This window comes from Dendrobates tinctorius, unplaced genomic scaffold (genome assembly GCF_039654945.1).
Source record: "Dendrobates tinctorius isolate UK_male_01 unplaced genomic scaffold, ASM3965494v1 ptg000139l, whole genome shotgun sequence".
Classification (NCBI taxonomy): domain Eukaryota; kingdom Metazoa; phylum Chordata; class Amphibia; order Anura; family Dendrobatidae; genus Dendrobates; species Dendrobates tinctorius.
In genome coordinates this window covers 12,078,457-12,101,433 of record NW_027361807.1, presented here as the reverse complement: position 1 = coordinate 12,101,433, position 22,977 = coordinate 12,078,457, and the positions used below count along the sequence as shown (strand labels likewise).

The 22,977-nt window shown below is 45.0% G+C and overlaps 1 protein-coding gene across 1 annotated transcript in view; it reads left to right on the top strand.

The window, feature by feature from the left end:
- The first annotated feature begins 8,830 nt into the window (after window positions 1-8,830).
- ANO4 (anoctamin 4) overlaps window positions 8,831-22,977 on the top strand; it is a 384,866-nt gene continuing 370,719 nt past the window's right edge. The window contains exon 1 of the mRNA XM_073545027.1: window positions 8,831-9,279. Within this exon, the coding sequence (XP_073401128.1) occupies window positions 9,051-9,279 (229 nt within the window). The 5' untranslated portion in view covers window positions 8,831-9,050. The remainder of the gene's footprint in view (window positions 9,280-22,977) is intronic.

Sequence of the window (22,977 nt, the reverse complement as noted above, 5' to 3'; positions counted from 1 at the left end):
GCAGCTCTCTTTCGGAAGGGTTTGTCAGAAGCCGTAAAAGATACTATGGTGGGATTTCCTGTTCCCTCTGGTCTTGACGATTCTATGTCATTAGCCATTCAGGTTGATCGGCGTTTACATGACCGCAGGACTGCACGAGAGGTGTTGCCACCTGTTGAACAAATGTCTGAACCTATGCAATGTGATAGAGTTTTGTCCAGGGAGCAACGTCAGGAGTGCAGAAGGCGTAATAAGCTGTGTTTTTTTTGTGGAGATGCCTCGCATATTTTTCTGTCTGTCCTAAACAGGAGAAACGTTTTGCACCCACGTTTTCTGTGGGTGGTGTTCAACCTAAGTTTCTTCTGGCAATTACTCTGATCTGCTCTCTGTCCACATTTTCCGCCAAGGCTTTTGTGGATTCGGGAGCAGCCCTGAACCTAATGGACTTGGATTTTGCTAAACATTGTGGATTTCCTATGACACCTCTGCGGACACCTATCCCTTTGAGTGGGATTGATGCTACTTCTTTGGCGAAAAATAAACCTCAGTTTTGAACCCAGGTGGTAATGCGGGTCGCCCCAGACCATCAAGAAAATTGCAGATTTTTGGTGTTGCATAATTTGCATGATACCATTGTTCTGGGGTTTCCCTGGTTGCAAATTCATAATCCAGTTTTGGATTGGAAATCTGTGTCTGTGGTGAGTTGGGGTTGTCGGTGTGCCCTTAGTGAGGCTCTGGTTTTTTCCACCTCTCCTCATTCGCATGATGTTCCTGACTATTTGACGGATTTTTATGATGTATTTAGTGAGAATGAGTCTGCGTCTTTGCCTCCTCATAGGAGTTATGACTGTGCAATTGAACTGAACCCGGGGTGTAAATTTCCCAAGGGTCGGCTCTTCAATTTATCTGTACCCGAGCACGAGGCTATGCGATACTATATTAAGGAGGCGTTGGAGAAGGGTCATAATAGACCATCCTCTTCACCCTTAGGTGCTGGGTTTTTTTTCGTGGCCAAAAAGGATGGTTCATTAAGGCCTTGTATTGATTATCGTGCCCTCACAAAATTACTATTAAATATCAGTATCCGTTACCCCTGATTTCAGATCTATTCTCCAGAGTTAAAGGTGCTTGCTGGTTTACCAAGCTTGACCTCAGGGGGCGTATAATCTTATCCGCATTAAGCATGGGGATGAATGGAAGACGGCGTTTAATACTCCGGAGGGACATTTTGAGTACCTGGTGATGCCTTTTGGGCTCACTAATGCCCCTTCTGTCTTCCAGTGCATCATGAATGATATTTTCCAAGACTTTGTGGATAAATTTTTGATTATCTATCTGGATGATATTTTGATCTTCTCCAAGGATTGGGATTCTCATGTGGAACATGTTCGGACTGTGTTCCGGATCTTGAGGGAGAATTCCCTGTATGTCAAAGGATCGAAATGCCTTTTTGGGGTACAGAGGATTTCTTTTTTGGGATTTATTTTGTCTCCGTCAACTATTGAAATGGACCTGGCCATTTATGATTGGGTTCAGCCCACTTCTTTGAAGGCCCTCCAGAAGTTTTTGGGTTTTGCTCATTTTTATAGCAAAATTTTCTAGTATTGCCAAGCCATTGACTGATCTGACTAAGAAGGGTGCTGATGTGTTGAATTGGTCTCCGGAGGCTGTTTCTTCCTTTCAGGAGCTGAAGCGAAGATTCACTTCTGCCCCGGTTTTGCGGCAACCTGATGTCTCACTCCCGTTCCAGATAGAAGTGGACGCTTCTGAGATTGGTGCAGGAGCTGTTTTGTCCCAAAAGGATCCTGTAACATCTAAAATGAATCCCTGTGCTTTCTTTTCCCGAAAGTTCTCTCCATCTGAATGTAACTATGATGTGGGGAATTGGGAACTGTTAGCCATGAAATGGGCTTTTGAGGAGTGGAGACATTGGTTGGAGGGAGCTAAACATCAAGTCGTGGTCCTCACTGACCACAAGAATTTGATTTACCTGGAGTCGGCCAAACGCTTGAACCCTAGACAGGCTAGGTGGGCCTTGTTTTTTACACGTTTTGATTTTGTGGTCTCTTTTCTTCCTGGCACTAAGAATGTCAAGGCTGACGCTCTCTCTAGGAGCTTCTTTGCTGATTCTCCTGTGGTGACCAAGCCTGCTACCATCTTAGGTGAAGGGGTAGTTCTTTCTGCCATCTCGCCCGATTTGAGACATGCTCTGGAAGAGTTCCAGGAGGACAAACCTGAGCGTTGTCCCAGTGGAAAGTTGTATGTTCCTGACCAGTGGAAGAAGAGAGTGATGTCTGAAGTTCATTGCTCTGCATTGGCTGGTCATCCAGGTATTTTTGGTACTAGAGATCTGGTGAGTCGGTCTTTTTGGTGGACCGCCTTGTCTCGTGATGTCAGGAATTTTGTGCAGTCCTGTGAGACTTGCTCCCGGTCTAAACCTTGTTCTCGCTCTAGTGGGTTGTTGATGCCTTTGCCGGCTCCCAGGAGGCCATGGACCCATATTTCAATGGATTTCATCTCTGATATGCCTGTCTCTCAGAGAATGACTGTTATTTGGGTGATTTGTGATAGGTTCTCTAAGATGGTTCATCTTGTACCACTCCCTAAGTTGCCATCTTCCTCTGAGTTGGCACCCCTGTTTTTGCAACAGGTGGTTCGCTTGCACGGGATTCCTGAGAACATTGTATCTGACAGAGTAGTTCAGTTTGTGTCTAAATTTTGGAGGACTTTCTGTTCCAAGCTGGGAATTCAGTTGTCCTTCTCCTCTGCTTTTCACCCTCAGACCAATGGGCAGATGGAGAGAACAAACCAGACCTTGGAGTCGTATTTGAGATGTTTTATTTCCGCTGATCAGGATGATTGGGTTTCATTTTTGCCCTTGGCCGAATTTGCTCTAAATAATAGAGCTAGTTCTGCCACTTTGATGTCAACTTTTTTTTGTAACTTTGGGTTTCATCCTCGATTTTCTTCAGGGCAGGTGGAGCCTTCTGCCTGCCCAGGTGTTGACACTGTGGTGGAGAGAATGCACCAGATCTGTGACCAAGTGGTGGATAAGTTATCTCTCTCCCAGGAAAAGGCCCAGCGGTTTTCCAACCGACATATGGTTTGGTTATCATCAAAAAATATCGCTATGTAGGTGGCTTCTACTAAGTTTAAGCCTAGATTTATTGGACCTTACAAGATTTTGGAGATTATTAATCCGGTCTCTTTTCGTTTGGCTCTTCCTGTTACATTTAAAATCCTTAACGTGTTTCATAAGTCCTTGTTGAAGAGGTTTGTTGAACCAGTAGTTCCTGGGGTGGCACCTCCGGACCCTGTATTGGTTGAAGGTAACATGGAATATGAGGTAGAGAAGATACTGGATTCCCGTCTGGCTAGACGGAGACTCCAGTATTTGGTTAAGTGGAAGGGTTATGGTCAGGAGGATAATTCCTGGGTCTCTGCCTCTGATATTCATGCCAAAAGATTGGTGCGTGCCTTTCATCAGGCTCACCCTGATCGCCCTGGTGGCGTGGATGAGGGTTGGTGACCCCTCCTCAAGGGGGAGGTACTGTTGTGAGTTCATTTTCCCCTTCACCATTGAGGTCTGATGAACTCCCTCTTCTGGTGAAGGAAGGTAGTGAGGCTGATTACCAAGCACCTGGGCAGGATGATGATGACTGGGTGACGGGAATTACTGACTGGATATAAGGCAGCCGACGCCCTTCTGCCTTGCTGGCGATCTCTCTGAGGGATTCTAGGAGACCAGTCTGATTCCTGCTCCTCAAAAGCTAAGTTTTCTGCTCTACTTTTTGCATTTGTGTTTTGGTTTTGTTTTGCATTGTTTTCCTTGATTTCTGCCATTCCCTGCTGGGGTGAGCTGAATTCCTTTTTGCTCTGTCTTCAGAAAATACCTGAGTTCTGATATAGTCTTTTTGAAGCCTAGTGTCTTTAGGGCTTTTTTCCCTATCAGCTGTTGGCTCTTGTTTTGATAGGGTTTTGGCGGATTACAGACAGCAGCTTTTCTATCCTGTCCTATCTAGTTAGATTGGGCCCCATCATTTGCTCAGCCTATCTTTCTATCTGTGTGAGTGTTTTTTCATCTTGCTTCACCGTCATTATATGTTGGGGGCTGCCTATTGCTTTGGGGTCTGCTCTGGGGCAGTTTAGATTTCCCTTTCTGTCTTTAGGCTATTTAGTTCTCCGGCTGTGATCGAGGGGTCTAGAGCACCGTAGGAACCCCCCACGGCTACTGCTAGTTGTTGATGATAGGTTCAGGGGTCTGCAATCCGATAGCTGCCAACTTCTCTGGTTTTCTGGACTTAGCTAGTATTTCTGTTTTTGCCTCCTACAGTGACTCATTCATAACATCCACCCACCTCCCAGCACGTTTCGTGTTCCAAGCAGGGAGCCACCAAGGGGTGCTATGCTACACTCCAAGCAGGGAGCCGCCGAAGGTGCTTTGCTACACTACTTTGTGGTGTGGGGTGCAGGTGTTGGAGCATGGTCAGGTGTCTCCACCTTACCTGGATGGTGGGGTACCACACCTCAGAAGGAGCTGCAGTACCTCTGTGGCGACTGAACCCTCAGGGGCGCCACATACCCCCTGTTAAAGCAGCACATCTGCGGGCTGCAAGAAAACAAAAGTTAGTTGACAAATACAGGAACATACAAACTTTTTGTAATGCAAAACCAACAGTTCTTATCTATTCTTCTCAATATGAGAGGCACTGTCACTTGAACGTTGCAAACAATTTCAACTATCTTTAAAGTTATGCTACCTAATTTATAGTTCTATTTCAAGCATTATCACTTCTCCTTACATATTTTCTACTTTCTCTTATTAACCCTAAGTGACAACCGTGGATGCCTGGTTCGTCACCTGCATTTTCCCAATCTTCATCTTTATTCAGATTTCTTTATTAAAACGTTCCTATTAGTCATGGCTTTTAACTAGATTCTATATAAAAGCTATTCTCTTTTAATGCTGTCATAAGGCACATAATAAAATACTTCTCATCAAAACTTCAATAATTCTTGTAAGTGCTGGACACCGCTCCCAGCCGGGATCTCTTGCAGTGTCCTTTTGGTAGGAGCCATGCTCCACGATGAGGTAGTTCTTATTCATAAAAGGCCTATGTAAAACCAAGAAAGGGCACCTAAGGAGGTGCAAACTATATACATTTAAGTTCTGGATCACTCAATGTTCATGATCTCCACAGTTCCAATATGAAAAACGCTGCCAATAAAACTGGGCAACAACTGGAAAAACAAAAGCATGATGAACAAACTAAACATAGAAAAACAGGCACAAAGGTGCAAATACCCTCCTGGGTAACAGAGTTAGTTATGGCTAGCTGTTCCCTCCTGGGGTTCTGGAAGCTGGTTTTCTTGGCTGCTTCCAGGGGAGATGCTCTGGGTGTCTTCATCCTGTTGCTGGCGGTCTACAAATTGCAGGTACTCCTTTTCTCCTGGAGTGAGGTTATCATCCACTGGTTCAGGTGGAATGGCAGCGATGGTCATTGCTACCGGTACTGAGTGCACATCAGCTGTTGCAGGTGGTATTTCTGCTGCCAACAAGTCAGCAAGGGCTGTAGCCGATACCGATAGATGCTGCTCTGCGATCCCAAGTGGTACCACAGTTGGGGGTGCTACGGCCGGTTGTTGCGGGCTGGATGCCATTGGAATGCCACCACTCATGGTTTGAGTAATCACCGGACCATTTCTGTCCACAGGCACGGCTCCTAGTACCAGGATCATGGCAGGGACAGCGACCATACCCAGTGCTTCCCTGTGATGTGCTGACTCCTGCTTAGGTACCGGGGGACGAATGATGGCAGCCGCAACCCCGGGAGTGGACTGATGATCGTCCGGCAGTTGCATCCGTGTTGGCACAGGACGGGAGCATGCCGATAGAAGCCTGCGCGGCCGCGCTAGAGCCGGGCTGGGACTCAGCTCCTGTCCCACAGCCTCCAGAACCCTCATATACCTTCTCCTAGCAGGCCGCATCCAGTGACAGCACCGGCCCCCGGAGGTGGTGGCGGGCGCTGTAAAGGGTGTCACAGCGGCCGTATGCTCTGTGGGTGTTGCTTGGGGGAGGATGGCTTCTCCCCACCGTTTTCTTCTGGCCTCTGCGCTCCTTCCATCATGGCGCTCCCTCCTTCTTCTTCCTGTCTAGACTTTTTTCCCACCACCGGCTCCCGCCCCTCCTTCTGAGGGCGGCGTATTTTTCCTACTCCTCCATACCAGGCCAGTATACGAACCCCTCGGGGGGTGGGCAATGTTGCTGTCGCATAGAAGTTCAGACAGGGGAGGCCCAGGACAGTTCTCGGTCTTTTCTTAGGACCACCCATATTATCACGCCCTTCTTAACCGCGCTGGCAGCCATTTTTAGCATTCATTTTACAGTCTATCAAATTGGGTCTTTTACACATTTCCACAAACTTTTAAGTCCAATAAATCGAAGGCACACAGATCCCGGTGGCACCGGGCTTCGTCATCCTGTTCGTGATGCCAAGTTGGGTCGCCCTCCCAGGGCTGTGGGGTACTTGGTACCGGGCCCGATGAGCTTCAATGGGAGATGTCACGGCAGCTGGGACCCGGCCCATGGCCCTGGGTACCCATTGTAAAAGGGGAATGTTCAGTGTGCTTATGATGAGTGATTCGTGATGCCACCTATGGTGTTCGGCCAGGGAAGATGTAAGCCGACGCTGCAGACAGATCTTCTGGGACAGATGGTGTGGTGCAGCAGTGATGTTATAGCCCTCCACAGGCAGGGCTGTAGTCCCAGGGCAGTGTAGGTGAAGTGACACTTAGATAGTGTATTGTCAGGCGCAAGGGATGTAGTTGTGCTGGGCAGGTTGGCGCAGGAATAAATGGAGGACACCAGGGCATGTAGTTCCAAAGCTTTACTCACAGTCTGTTGCAGGTACAGGTGCCCGCATCTGTGCCGTATCCTCCGGGTCAGGAGCCCAGCCAACTTCCAGGCAAGATGAAGTACTCCTTTCCAACACTCCGCTAACATATATGCCTTTTCTGAATGTCTCCTCTTATAGCGCCTTTGAATGAAGTACTCCTAGTACTGAGTTACACTGGAGTTCCTCCTGTCAGATGTTCCTATGAACTCTACTTGTATGGCAGACAGCTGTAGCCTGCTTCGGGGATTCCTTGCTACTAAGTCCCGGCTCACTAATATGTTGCAGTTGTGCCCCCAAGTCTTGTGTGGGAATAAAGTGGTCACTACTTCTATTCCTCCGGTGTCTGCTGCAGGACCATTAGTATCCATACAACCTCAGGGACCGGACCCCGGCCTTGCACATAGAACTTGAAAAGGGTTCTCCTCTAACCCTGGTCCTTGTTCTCTTATTCTCCTTACGTTCTGTGCTAATCCTTCTTCCCAATGGAGAATCAAGCTTCCTTTCTCTGTCTCTTTCCTGTGCCAGCAGACCCAGATCACTGTGGCCTGCTGCAGCACTTCCTTCTTCCATCCCTCTCCCCGGGATCTTCTCTTTCTCACTCTCGGTCCTTCTACATCCTCACTCACTGACTGAGTGACTGACTGAACGACTCACTCAACTCTTCCCGCTCTTTTATGTGAACTAAACTACACCCACCTCCCAGCACGTTTTGTGTTCCAAGCAGGGAGCCACCAAGGGGTGCTATGCTACACTCCAAGCAGAGAGCCGCCGAAGGTGCTTTGCTACACTACTTTGTGGTGTGGGGTGCAGGTGTTGGAGTGTGGTCAGGTGTCTCCACCTTACCTGGATGGTGGGGTACCACACCTCAGGAGGAGGTGCAGTACCTCTGTGGCGACTGAACCCTCAGGGGCGCCACACAATCGCAGCTTGTCGCAGCACCGGTGCTCAGGAGACAGAGCACGCTGCTCACCCTGTTGTGCGCTGCCTGTTCACATCAAAGACCCCGCCGCTGCGTGCATTTTTGTTTTTATATTGCTCCTCCTACCCGGGTCAAGAGGTTGGTCCTGTCCTGTCCCTCATTCCTTCCCCCAGACACCATGGAAGGCAGCTGCAACAATTCCGGACCCGGCTTAGCACAGGTACCCGCAGCCCGTTCTTCTTCCTTTCATTGCATTCAACCTTGCCTAGCTCCATATCATCTGCTCTACTGGTCCAGAGTTTCCTGCTTGTGCTAAATCCTCGCTTTCCACATGCCTGCCTGCTTGGTACACCAGCAACGGCGGTCATTGTGCCCACCTGAATATGAGGCTTAGTGGATCCATTTCACTAGGTGAGCCTAATACTCAGTCAGAAGTCTGGGACTTGTGCATTGCCTCAGAACTTCGGCACAAGTGACACCATGCTATGGTTTTTTTCTTTCAAATTTTGCTCTCCCAAGAATTTTGTACTGCCCATGTTCACTGTGGTCAAGCTTTTAGGGGGTTTAGCCAACTTGACTCTACAGAAACTGTATTACCGAGCCACTCATTCCACCGTGATAGCTAAATATCATTGTAGGGATGCAGATATCTACATGAATACTGCTACAGAGGCAATACCTATACATATCTACATACTTACATTACAACAACTATTTATAGAATCAAATTGTGTTAATCTACTTTTCTCATTTATTTCCATGAATGCTAAATCCTCCCCACACGATCAGCACCAGCATAGAGCACCTCAGTCGTGTGAAATAAACACCACCCATTTCTGTTCCCTCCACCCTGGACCGTGTGCACCAGCTCGAGAGACAGAGAACTAACAACGTCTCAGCATCAGGATCTTCGATGAAATAAGGAATTTGTTCTATTAACAACGACTTTTGTAGTTAAGGAATTATTCCTTCTAGGGAAGGACATTTTTCAACGCCAAGGGAATTGTCATTCTGGAATTTGGATTGTGAATTTCATTTGGGAGAGTAAAACTGTACGAAGGGAGCAAGGAAGCGAAATGTGATCCAGTGCAGAAGGCTTCTAGCCTGGCAGCGTAACCTGGCTGGCACAAGACAGTTTTATATGGAAGGAAGAATAACCGTATAGTGGACTGGGGAGCACTTATGATAACGAAGTCCCTGACCGGAGGGAACTTGTCCCGGAAAAGTGTCACTAGGTCAGGCAGAATGTGGCAGCCATGCAGAGCTCGCACAAGAGAAAGCTAAGAGCTAAATGCAGCCCGCTGCATGAGTTCGGCGGAGTGGCTTTGAAGCTCAGACACTACAAGTCCATCGATACAAAGAATTCATTAGGTGATACCGGGGATGTTAATTCCAACTCCTGCCATCCAGAAACAGCTGTATCTATGCCAGCCAGCCCAGCGAGGACCTATAGCAGAGGCAGGGGGTCTCCCCTCACTGGATATGGTAAATGTCATTTTATTCCACTGTTTATGATGGAAAGATGGTCTCGTTACCTATTCTGTAAATTTCTGCAGCAGGAGGTTTTTAGGTCATATTAAACGGATTGTTATCAGCAGGGGAAATCTACTAAGGATCTTAAAGTTACACTTGGCCGTGGTTTGTATTGAGCACTTATAAACCTTAGGCTGTGTTCACACATTCAGTATTTGGTCAGCATTTTACCTTAGTATTTGTAATCCAAAACGAGAAGTGGAACAATCAGAGGAAAAGTATAATAGAAACCCGTCACCACTTCTGGATTTATCACCCACTCCTAGTTTTGGCTTACACATACCAAGGTAGAATACTGACCAAATACTGAATGTGTGAACGTGGCCTCAGCCTCCTGTACGGGTCCTCCTGGAATACAGCTATGTATTGACAATACGCGGATCTTGAAAGTTTTAACCATCTTGTAGACGTGACTGCTGCAATCTGAATTAGAAGCCCATTTTCTGATACGTGCTGATTAAGTAATAACTTTGGAATGAACGGCCATTTCAACGTTTTGAGCTGCTAAGTGGATTAAAAGCAGACAAAACGCATAGTTGATCTATTTTCCATTAATTGAATTTGATATATAGCCATTTGGGAAGGAGGCTGAATGTAGTGTTCTTCCATTAGGATACTGACAGGCAAAGTAACAACGTGCTTCTCTTTAGAGAGTCATCATCAGTGTGTTTATTGCTATAATCTCCATTTTTATTGGCTTAAGTAATTCTTTGCTATGTATAGAGATAATATTTTCAATTTTATATGTTTTTACATTTCCTTTTGGATGCTAGATCCATATATGTATATTATATCCTGAACAGTCCGCGTACTTATTAGTTAACATATTCTTATGGTGCTCTCTTATATTGGCTTAGAACTGAAGAGTTTGTGTAATTATCTGTGTGTTTTGTTGTTAATCGGAGCATTTATCGGAACTGTTATATAACGTCTAGTAAAGCTTAGATCCAATATATGGTAAAAGCTAAAGCTGTAACTTATCCATGACTTCTGAAGATCATCGTTCACTCTGGACAAGTCATCCTTAGGATTTCCCTATAGCATATAGTAAATGTTACGGTTCCATAAGGGGGTCAATCCATGTAATTTTACATAAAAAAAACAGTAATGGGTATCTACTAAACTGGCGCCACTTTATATGATGTCGTCTTGCTTTCTGTATTTGCTGGCATGAACAAGTCTGTATGCTCTGATAGTGCTTGGTCTTCTATGAGTATGACTGTTCTTTTAGGTTTACTCAGTCAAATATTTCCAATTACACTATATATATATATATATATATATATATTATAGTGTCTGTTTTTGCTAGATATTTTGCAGATTCTGATACTACCTACAGCGTCTATCATTTATCTTAAAAAACAGCTTAGTGTGCTTATAAAAAAAGCCGCCATTGGTTGCCTGATAGCTTAAGGGAAAATTTAATTTATCCATGTGGTATTTTCAGCATTTCAAAGCTTAAAGTGAACCTGGCACATTTTACATGCAATCTGATCTGTGAAAAGGATGTTAAAGAACAAAAGAAGCTGAGTGGATACATATATAGTTTTGTGGCAAAAAAATCAGTATAATTAGTAATCATTCTTGCTTATTCAGGACTTTGGAGTCCAGTGGGAGGAGTTACCTACTGAATAACTACCTTCCCTGTATGAGCAGACATATGGAGGAAGTTATTGTTCTTTAGGGCTGATCACCGCACTTCTAATACTAAATAATTTTGCACAAAACTATGAATGAATCTTCTTTACTCTGTCTGCCCTATAACATTGCACTTACTACCTCATTTTACCTGTTACTTGGTCCCCTTAAGGGGGTTTTACACTATTTCAAAACTTTATCTCAAAATTGAAAAATAACATATTTAGCAAGGCACATACCTTACCAATTCTAGTCCTGTCCCTCGTCCCTGATCTCATGCGTCTTTTACTCCTGCTGATGTCCATCAGTCCACACTAAGGTGAAGTCCATCACTGACCAGACTGATAATATTCTGGCAACAGTGATGTCATCACTGTGGCTAAGGATTGGTTGCCATTGTCACTTGACATGGTGTCACAATGAATATCCTGATGAGGAGTAAGTAGATGGACATACTTCTCACATTCCCCCCTTGAAGACATGTGTATTAACATATCTTATTCTTATTCTTGTATTAGGCATCTTATTCTTGATGTGTAATGTGTATTATGACTTGTGTTATTAGTGATAGGTTGTATATTGCCCAGAAGTAGGTATAGTTAGGTTGATGTTTGAGGCTAGCCCATAGTTAGAAGGGGCTCAGGTGAAGGGAACGAGACACTTTCCTCAGAGGAAGTTATATAGGGCCCAGCATGAACCAGAAGTACACCTATGGTCTGACTCGTCAGCAGAGCCGCATGACGTGGGTGTCCCTTATGTGAGTGGAGACAGAGACAGGGGCTAGCAAGATCTGGAGTAAATAAAGAAGTGATTGAAGGTCAGAGTGATCAACTGAAGATGGGTCCTGGGACAGGGTGCCTAGCAGTATGGCCTTGAGTTTATAACTCAGATAGGTAACAGGCCAGGACAGAACAGAGAACATGAAAAGATGAGAATTCCCTGGGCAGGAGTTTCAGCAAGTTGAGAAGCTGTACTGGCTATTTCGGCAAAGTAGTTTCCCTTAAGGGATTTTCCCACCAATAAAGTACATTTTAATTAATAGATCTTGGTATAAAAAAGACCACACTTAGATGTCTTAAAAAAAATGTTACTGTGCTGAGACAATGTTAGAAATGTGCTAATGGCTGTGTCTGACCATGCAGGAACATGGTTTTCACATACCATAGCTCCAGGGCAGGGGAGGAAGCAATAAAGTATACAGACATTACAGCAGAGGATTGCAACTGATTCTTTCTGGGAGGTAAATCATTTCACTGTCTGTTTTTAAGCAATGGTTTACCTCACAGAAAGAATCAGCTGTCATCCCATGCTGTCCTGTCTGTATACGCTTTTGCTTCCTCCTCAGCCCAGGAGCTATACGCTTTTGCTTCCTCCTCAGCCCAGGAGCTGTGGTATGTGTAAAGCACATTCCAATATGGTGAGACACAGCCATTACACATTACACAGCAGGGGCACATGTATAGGATTATCTCAGCACAGGAACATTTTTTATACACATTAAAATTGTAGAACATATGCTTATTCTAAGATCAACTTCAAAAACTGGCTTTTATGAGCCTTACCTTCTCAATTCTCTTACAAACATTGATCATTGTGTAATTAGAGTGAATCAGGTATTAATGCAAATTAGTAGAAAAAACTGATTGAGGTGGAGACGATGGGGTTATTTGATTTCCTACTGCGGACCACTGATCATACATGAATGCTCTCTTTTTTATTGGAAGTAATTTAACTAATTACATTCACAGTTATATGACCAAGCATTAAAACCAATGATAAAATGCATTATCTCATGACAATGACACCTGCCAAAAGTTGTATATAATATGCAGCAAGTTTTTGAAGTTGATGTGTTGGAAGTAGGAAAAATGGGCAGGCGTGAGTATCTGGTTGACTTTGACAGGGACCAAAATGTTATGACTGGACACCACCTCCAAAATGGTCTTGGTTAGCACCTACCAAAAGTGGTCCAAGGAAGTGACAAAGTCATAGACACTGAAGTTCAGTGAAGACTCACTAATGTGTATCTAATCCATGAAGATCACAACTCCTAACTTACAGACCTCCTCACATGGGCAAGACCTAAGAGCTTGACGTGGATGAGGCTGTCATGAATCGCAGGGGAGATATATTTGGGTATCCCACCGCTGCCACCAATATGTTACAATTTGCAAGGGGGATTTACTTGGGTATCCCACCGCTGCCACCAATATGTCATGAACCGGGGTGTTTGATTGCCCCCAGTTCATCATGGATCCTACAGTGCTGTGCAAATTAATTGGGACAAAGCATTTTTTTAAGTAAAATCGTTTGTTGGCTACCAGTCAGTGATTCAAACCCGTTTTAACTGCTTTGAACAGGCACTCACACCTGTTCAAAGCAGTTAAAAGTGGTTTGAATCACTGACTGGTAACCAACTTACAATTTAACTTAAAAAAATGCTTTGTCCCAATTAACTTGCTCAGCACTGTATTTTATGACCCCACTCTAGTTCCTGTTTTGGAACTAGCGGCTTTCTGGCGCCCCCCTTATCCTCAGATCAGTTAGGGAACTGAACCTAGGGTAATCAGTCGCCAGAAGGGCCACCAGGACGTGTACTGGCTATTAGGCACGCTGCAGCAAGGGAAATATAACTACTCCCAGCCGCAGCCAGGCAATATGCTTATAAAACCAGTTCCATCACTGCCAGCTTTGCCCAACAAGCACAGGACATGGCGCAGCCACCAGCTCCTATTCCTATGATTAGTAATGGGTCAGGAGTCTACCCAATCAGTAGCGAATTTATCCCCAGAGGACGTTAACATATGTTATAGAGCAAGGAGAAACAAAGCTAGTAATTTTATAGATTTTACGCCAAATGGTAGGCAGTGTTTACAAAAGGTATAAAAAATATTACAAAATGAGACAATTGAAATATGTACAAATGATTACAAAACAACAGGGATTAAAAGGAGAAAAACACTTACAGTTGCTTAAGTCATTTCATAGCAGACCATGCGGTGCGGGGGAGGGGCGATACATCACAGTGCATCACAGAGCCTCTCTGTATCAGGGTTCCAAGGCAAACACACCTGCAAAATGAGCTCCCACTATCTTATACCCCTGGTCGTGACATCACTGAGAGCTGAGTTATGGAAGCACTCCTCTTTTCTCAGAGGGGCTAACACATACTGAAAACTCATATCTCGGGGAGGCAACCTCATAGGGCGACTACCAAAGTATCACTTTCCACAGTATGACGTTGGCGTTAATTTGAGCCAAAACATGAAGTACCTGTATGAACCGGTTAAGTAGGAATCCATTTCTTGGATTCTGCTGAAGCTGGAGACTAGAAAACTAAAGGGTGGGTAGCTCTATCGAATTACATCCCAAGTATGTGAATTTCATACTTATAACACCAACTGGGGTCAAGATATGCCCTAATATTTAGATCCTAAATCAACTCTATCTTAGACAAAAGAGCACGTTTCCCCAACTGCCTTCAGCCAACTTAGGGCCATAAACTAGTATCACGTTACACAGAATGTGGAGCTAGAAGGAGCTGAGAGGGAAGGGGGTCAAAAAGCCCACAGCGTGTGTCTTGCACAGACCTAATGGATGTAGCAGAGCTCAGTGTGTGTGACAATAGAAAGTTCTAGATGGGTACTTTGAATCTGAGCATTTTCGTAGTATCATTACAGAGGCTTTGTAGCTGCAGCCAGAAGCAAAGAGAAGCCGAGGACCACGAGTGCACTCATAGTGCACCTGGGGGCCGAATTTGTATAGGATTAAGACATGAGTTCAGATGCAACAGAGCCCTGGATAAAAGCTGAATAAATATTGTTAGAAATCGCTTTCTCTGCCCAATTCTGCAGTTCTTCAGGTTTCCTAGGTGTATTCTTACTGTCTAGTACCCTTTAAGTAATTTGCTGCTAATGTCTTAGTGCCAGATGCCATAGGACTACTTCAAAGGCCTTATGTACCCTATGCCTCTATGGGCCAGAAATGTTTTTTTCAGCTGAAGGGGCATCTACACAATATTTAGGGAGGTTGCTTTAAAGTAATGGCTGATCAAGGTATATTAGGAAACTTCTCAAAATGTAATATAGAGTCTATAACGTTTAGGCTTCAGGCATATATTTTTAATTATGTACCTATTATTGGGTATCGACTATTGGCCTGTGGACAGAATAGTTCAGAGCTCAGACAATTTTATGTGAGTCAGACAGACAACAGAGAAATTCCACAATCGATTAAATGCACTTGATATCTATCTTTGTTACCAAGACACATTTCAGCTGCTGTTGGTGTAGTGCCAGTGACAATTGTGCCCTTGATGCTTAATATCCTTGCTGACAAGCACTTATTAAAGAACGGCACGGGCCTTTACTTAATTCTTTGTATTTTACTTGTCAGATACTTATATTATATGCTTTCCTGGACGGAAGAAAGTAATGTCCCTAATTGTCCCGAAAGCTCGATCTTAGTGGATACAGTTACAGATAAGCAAGTAATTGGATCATTTGGGGCATCTCTAAACGCCAATTCTTTATAGAAAGCTACTGGAGAGTTAGCTAGAGATATTCGGCAGTTTAAATATTTCATCGTCAGGTATATGTACTGCTGGTACATTTTTTTTAGAAGTGGCGATAATGTATACTGCACATAGTATAGTGCGTGTGATATTAATATTGCATGGGTATAGTCGCAGTGAAACTCAGCTCCAAAAAAACATCACTGTGTGTTCTGCGACAATTTCATGTGTCCTATGTTTCATGTGTATCAAAAGGCAGCAAAAGGTATCTGAACTGAAATGCAGTTATCAGTATTTGGGGAGAGCTAGTATATTACTAGTTAGTATGTCATTGTAGTATATTATTAGTTAGTACCGTATATTATTGTAGTATATTATTAGTTAGTAAGCACACTACCCAAACCCTTTTCCCTTATCAAGGGATTGGCCACACTTTAGATATCAATAGAACATACTGATCACTGTAGACAATATGCTACATCCTGATCAAAAAAGTGTGATAAACATACTCATTAGATAAAAAATTCCAATCTTTATTCCAACATATAATGTACATATAAAATAAAGTGCCTCATTCCATAGAAAGATCAAAATTTAGCGTATACAAAAGTTTCAGGGACATAAAAGAGACATAAATTCACAAATGCATATCAGAATATTACACAAATATTTACTGCAAATAAATGCAAATAAATGAAAATACATATCAAAATAGTGCATAAATATTTACTATAATATCTACAAGCATATAAGATCAGAATGCCACTAAGATCTCACATAATTAAAAGTATGCCGTTTAATCTATTATACACAATTAAATTGCCCCTTGCAGCTTATTTCTCCATAGAAAATATTTATTTTATCATTATAATAACCACATGGCCTGAATAATGATATTATAGTAAATATTTCGATAGTTCGTGACGCCACCCGTGGTGTTTGGCAAGTAAGATGTTGAGTCAACGCTGCATGCAGATCCACTGGGACTGATGGTGTGGTGCAGCACAGATGGTATAGCTCCCTACAGGTAGAGCTGTAGTCCCAGGGCAGTGTAGGTGCAATGGACGAGGAGAGGCGCAGAATGGTATAGAAGTTGTTACCCAGATGTGGCGGTGCTGGAATAACTGGAGGACACCAGGGTGTGCGGTTCCAAAGATTTACTCACTGTTTGCAGTTCACACAACTGCCTGCCTCCGCACTGTGTTCTTCGGGTCAGGGCCCCAGCCAACCTCCAGGCAGGATAGGATTCTCCCCTCCACACTCCGCCAATATGTACCTTTCTGAACGACTCCTCCAATGCGCCTTTAGGTGCGAAGCACTCCAGTACTTAGCTACCCTGGAATGCCTCTCTCTAGGTGTTCCTAGTCTCTACTTGTATGACAGACAGCTGTAGCCTGCTTCGGGGACTCCTCTCTGCGTCCCGGCTCACTATTCAGTTGCTGTTGTGTCCCAAGTCTATGATGGGAGCAAGGCGTTAGTGGCTCACTACTCCTCTGGTGTCTGTTGACATAAATATCCAATCAACCTCGGGGACCGGGCCTCGGCCTTTGCGCTTTGGACTGGAAGGGTTCTCTCTCTTTCTCAACCTGCTTCCCACCGTCCTTCTATTCTCCTTCGTTCCGATCTGTTCTATCTCTCTTATGGAATCTGTAGTCTCCAGTCTACGTCTCTTTCTTTCTGTTCCTTTCCCGTGCCAGCTGGCTCAGGTCACTGAGGCAGCTGCAGCACTCCTTCCTCCATCCCTCTTCCAGTGATCCTCACTCCAGTCTGTGTGACCTCCTTCTCAGGGACTCACCCCAGACTGACTGACCTTAGACTGCTCTGAAATCCTACAACTTCCCTCTCTTTTATAGCTAACTCCACCCGCCTCCCCAGCACCTCTCGTGTTACGAAGCCAGGGACCACAAAAGACACCCTATGACCTTTCCAGCATAAAGCATGGATGGGTCCCAGCTGAACTATCCTGTGTGTGGGGTGCAGGTATTGGAATGCAGAAGGGAGTTCCCACCCTACCTGGATGGTGGGGTACCACACCTTAGGAGAAGGTGCAGTACCTCTGTGGCGACTGAAGCCTAAGGGGCACCACATATCCCCCGTTAAACACAGCACGTCCGCGGGCTGCAAGACAACAAAAGTACAATGAAGGAACACACAAAAATTTTAACTGCTGTTTAACAATACTTATCTAATCTTCCTAATGTAGAAGGCACATTTCTTAAACGTTACAAACAGGCTAACTTCCTATCTTAGTATCAAAAATTTTCTTTAAGTGCAATTATTCTTTCTCTCTAGTACACATTTATTTTTCTACTTTCACTGTCTCCTCTAGACGCAAGACACTGACCGCAAATACCTGGTCTGTCACCTGTCTACTTTCAATTTCTTTATTCTTTATTCAATTCTCACATTCTATCTCAAAACTTTTCTAATTTTCTGTATCAAACATGCTATAAAAGACATTTACTTTTCATAAAACACAACATTATCAAATACGTCATCATAAAACATTCAAAGATTCTTGCAAAGTGCCGAACACTGCTCCCAGCTGGGATTTCTTGCAGTGTCCCTTGAGGTAGACATCATTCTTCGAAAAGTGTCCATTCAAAAACATCATCTTCGCAAAGTGTCTTTGTGTAACCATTATCTTCACAAAGGGGTCCTATATGTAAAACCAAGAAAGGGCACCCAAAGAGGTGCAAACTATGTACAATAAAAGTTTTGGACCAATCAGCGTCTATGATCTCTACAGTTCCATTTCAAAAACAACGCTGCCAATCAAAAACTGGGCAACATGATGAACAAAAAAACAACAAAGGCACAACTGGTGCAAACAAAACCCTCCTGGGTAACGGGATTTGGAAAATTATTTTTCTTCTACTGGTGATCCCTCCTGGGGTTCTGGAAGCTGAACTGGAACTGTTCTCAGAGGTGGTATCTTCGTCCCGCTGACTACTTGCTAGCCGCATATACTCAGTCTCCCATAGAGAGGGAGAGGGACTGGTGGGGCCCAGGGAAAGGGCCATGGAGATTTCTACTGTCTGCGGGGATATGGGTCCCTCCAGTTCCATAGGAAGTTCAGGAGATGGTGCCGCAACCTGAGGCTGCCAGCCAGGAACAACTTGATCATCCCCCCCATAGGTACTGTAGCCGGGCATTGTCGGCGAAGGTCAGTGGGCCCGTTCCTATCTGTGGGTTCCGCTCCCAAAACCAGGGTCAGACGGGGGGTAGCGATCATACCTGGCGTTTCCAGCCATGGTTCTGACTCCGGTTCCTGGTGGTAGATGGCAGCAGCCGCAACTCCTGGTGTGGCTGGTGGAATAGGCCGCAGTTGGATCCGTGCCGGGACCAGGTCGGTCTCAGCTGGGGTTGTCGGCGGAGGCCGGTGCCACCGCGCCCGGTTCAAGCGGAGACACGGTCCCGGTCCTCCATTCTGTTCCAGAGCCCTCATGTATGTCCTCTGGACGGGGCTCACCCAATGACAGTATGTGTTGTGAGCCGGTGGCGGACGCAGCTGAGGATGAATCAGTGGTCGCATCCTCCACGGGGGGCGGCCTAGAGGTGAGTGGCCTCTCCTCCCCCTGTTCTTCTGTCTTCTCAGCTTGTTTCATCATGTTTCTTCTTGCTCCGCCCTTCTGCTCGCCACTGGCTTCCTCTGCCCCTCCTTCCGGGGGCGGTGTCTTCTTCCAGCGCCTCAATACCAAGTCAGTATACGAACCCCTCGGTGGGTGGGCCATGCATCTGTCACATAGTAATTCAGGCAGGGAAGGCCCAAGACTCTTCGCGGTCTTTTCTGAGGACCTCCCATCTCTTCACGCCCTTCTTCTCCGCGCCAGCGGCCATTTCTAATGTCCACTTTACAGTCTATTAAATTTGGTCTTTTGCACATTTTCAAAAGTTGTAAATCCAAGGCACACAGAACCCGATGGCATCGGGTCTTGTCATCCTGTTCATGACGCCAAAATTGGGTCACCCCTCACACCCAGGGCAGCGGTGTACTCGGTACCGGGCCGGTGTCAAGGGGGAATGGGTGTCAAAGCAGCGGTGACCCGGTCCGTGGCCCTGGGCGCCCAATATCAATGGCGGTGATGTTAATGGTGTAATAGTTTATTTGGATAGTTCGTGATGCCACCCGTGGTGTTTGGCAAGTAAGATGTTGGGCCAACGCTGCGTGCAGATCCACTGGGACTGATGGTGTGGTGCAGCACAGATGGTGTAGCTCCCCACAGGTGGAGCTGTAGTCCCAGGGCAGTGTAGGTGCAATGGACGAGGAGAGGCGCAGAATGGTATAGATGTTGTTACCCAGATGTGGCGGTGCTGGAATAACAGGAGGACACCAGAGTATGCGGTTCCAAAGCTTTACTCACTGTTTGCAGTTCACACAACTGCCTGCCTCCGCACTGTGATCTTCGGGTCAGGGCCCCAGACAACCTCCAGGCTGGATAGGATTCTCCCCTCCACACTCCGCCAATATGTACCTTACTGAATGACTCCTCCAATGCGCCTTTAGGTGCAAAGCACTCCAGTACTTAGTTACCCTGGAAGGCCTCTCTCTATGTGTTCCTAGTCTCTACTTGTATGACAGACAGCTGTAGCCTGCTTCGGGGACTCCTCTCTGCGTCCCGGCTCACTATTCAGTTGCTGTTGTGTCCCAAGCCTATGATGGGAGGAAGGCGTTAGTGGCTCACTACTCCTCCGGTGTCTGTTGCCGGACATAAAGATCCAATCAACCTCGGGGACCGGGCCCCGGCCTCTGCGCTCTGGACTGGAAGGGTTCTCTCTCTTTCTCAACCTGCTTCCCACCGTCTTTCTATTCTCCTTCGTACCGATCTGTTCTATCTCTCTTATGGAATCTGTAGTCTCCAGTCTACGTCTTTCTTTCTGTTCCTTTCCCGTGCCAGCTGGCTCAGGTCACTGAGGAAGCTGCAGCACTCCTTCCTTCATCCCTCTTCCAGGGATCCTCACTCTTGTCTGAGTGACCTCCTTCTCTGAGACTCACCCCAGACTGACTGACCTCAGACTGCTCTGAAATCCTACACCTTCCCTCTCTTTTATAGCTAACTCCACCCGCCTCCCCAGCACCTCTCGTGTTACGAAGCCAGGGACCACAAAAGACACCCTATGACCTTTCCAGCATAAAGCATGGATGGGTCCCTGCTGAACTATCCTGTGTGTGGGGTGCAGGTGTTGGAATGCGGAAGGGAGTTCCCACCCTACCTGGATGGTTTGGTACCACACCTTAGGAGAAGGTGCAGTACCTCTGTGGCGACTGAAGCCTCTGGGGCACCACATAATTAGTTAGTACCATATATTATTGTAGTATATTATTAGTTAGTATATTATTGCAGTTTATTATTACTTAGTATATTGTAGTATATTATTAGTTAGTATATTATTGCAGTTTACAGTGAGTATGTAGACATTTTTGCAAATTTGTTAAAAAAGAAAAACTGAAATGTCACATGGTAATAAGTATTCAGACCATTTGCTCAGCATTGAGTAGAAGCACCCTTTTGAGCTAGTACAGCCATGAGTCTTCTTGGGAATAATTCAACAAGTTTTTCACACCTGGATTTGGGGATCCTCTCTCTGCCATTTTTCCTTGCAGATCCTCTCCAGTTTCGTCAGGTTGGATGGTGAACGTTGGTGGACAGCCATTTTCCAGTCTCTCCAGAGATGCTCAATTGGGTTTAGGTCAGGGCTCTGGCTGGGCCAGTCAAGAATGGCCATAGAGTTGTTCTGAAGCCACTTCTTTATTATTTTAGCTGTGTCTTTGGGTCATTGTCTTGTTGGAATGTGAGCCTTCGACCAAGTCTGAGGTCCAGAACGCTTTGGAAGAGGTTTTCATCCAGGATATCTCTGTACTTGGCCGCATTCATGTTTCCTTCAATTGCAAGCAGTCGTCCTGACCCTGCAGCTGAAAATCACCCCCACAGCATGATGCTGCCACTACCATGTTTCACTGTTGGGATTGTATTGGGCAGGTGATGAGCAGTTCCTGGTTTTCTCCACACATCCCATTTAGAATTATCACCAAAAAGTTCTATTTTGGTCTCATCAGACCAGAGAATCTTATTTACTTATGCAAGCTTTCACATGCCTGGCACTGAGGAGAAGCTTCCGCTGGGGCACTCTGCCATGAAGGCTCGACCGGTGGAGGACTTTAGTCATAGAATCATAGAATGTCAGAGTTGGAAGGGACCTACTGGGTCATCTGGTCCAACCCCCTGCTCAAAGCAGGATTCACTAAATCATCCCAGACAGATGTCTGTCCAGCCTCTGTTTGAAGACTTCCATGGAAGGAGAACTCACTACCTCTCATGGCAGCCTGTTCCACTCATTGATCACTCTAACTGTCAAAAAGTTTTTTTCTAATATCTAATCTGTGTCTTCTCCCATTCAGTTTCATCCCATTGCTTCTAGTCTTTCCTTGTGCAAATGAGAATAAAGATGATCCTTCTACAATGTGACAGCCCTTGAGATATTGTAGACAGCTATTAAGTCTCCTTTTTTGCAAGCTAAACATTCCCAAATCCTGTAACCATTCCTCATAGGACATGGTTTGCAGACTGGTCACCATTCTGGTCGCTCTTCTCTGAACTTGCTCCAGTTTGTTGATGTCTTTTTTAAAATGTGATGCCCAAAACTGGACACAGTATTCAAGATGAGGTCTGACCAAAGAGGAGTAGAGGGCAATAATGACTTCACATGATCTAGACTGTATGAATCTGTTAATACATCCGAGAATTGCACTTGCCTTTTTTGCTGCTGCATCATACTGTTGACTCATGTTCAGTTTATGATCTATTAGTATACTCAAGTCTTTTTCACATGTGATGTTGCTTAGCCCTATTCCTCCCATGCGGTATATGCTTTTTTCATTTTTATTGCCCAGGTGTAGTACTTTGCATTTTTCCCTGTTAAAAACCATTCTGTTAGTTGCTGCCCTCTGCTCCAGTTTATTTATATCTTTTTGAATCCTCTTTCTCTTCTATAGTATTAGCTATGCCTCCTAGCTTTGTGTTATCAGCAAATTTAACAAGTTTACACTCAAGTCCTTCATCTAAATCATTGATAAAGATGTTAAAAAAAATACAAGGCCCGGACAGAACCATGTGGTACCCCACTTGAGACATTCTTCCAACTGGATGTGCAGCCATTTACGACCACTCTTTGGGTCCGATCACTAAGCCAGTTATGAATCCACCTAACAGTTGCCTTGTCCATTCCATACTTAGTCATTTTTTCAAAAAGGATGGTGTGAGATACTTTGCTAAATGCTTTGTTGAAGTCAAGATATACTATATCTACAGCATTTCCCTGACCCACCCAGTCAGTGATTCTGTCATAGAAGGAAATTAAGTTAGTTTGACATGACTTATTATTTACAAACCTATGCTGACTCTGTTTAATCACTTCATTCTTATCCAGGTACTTACATACATGTTGTTTAATAATTTGTTCAAAGATCTTTCCTGGTATAGAAGTCATACTCACCAGCC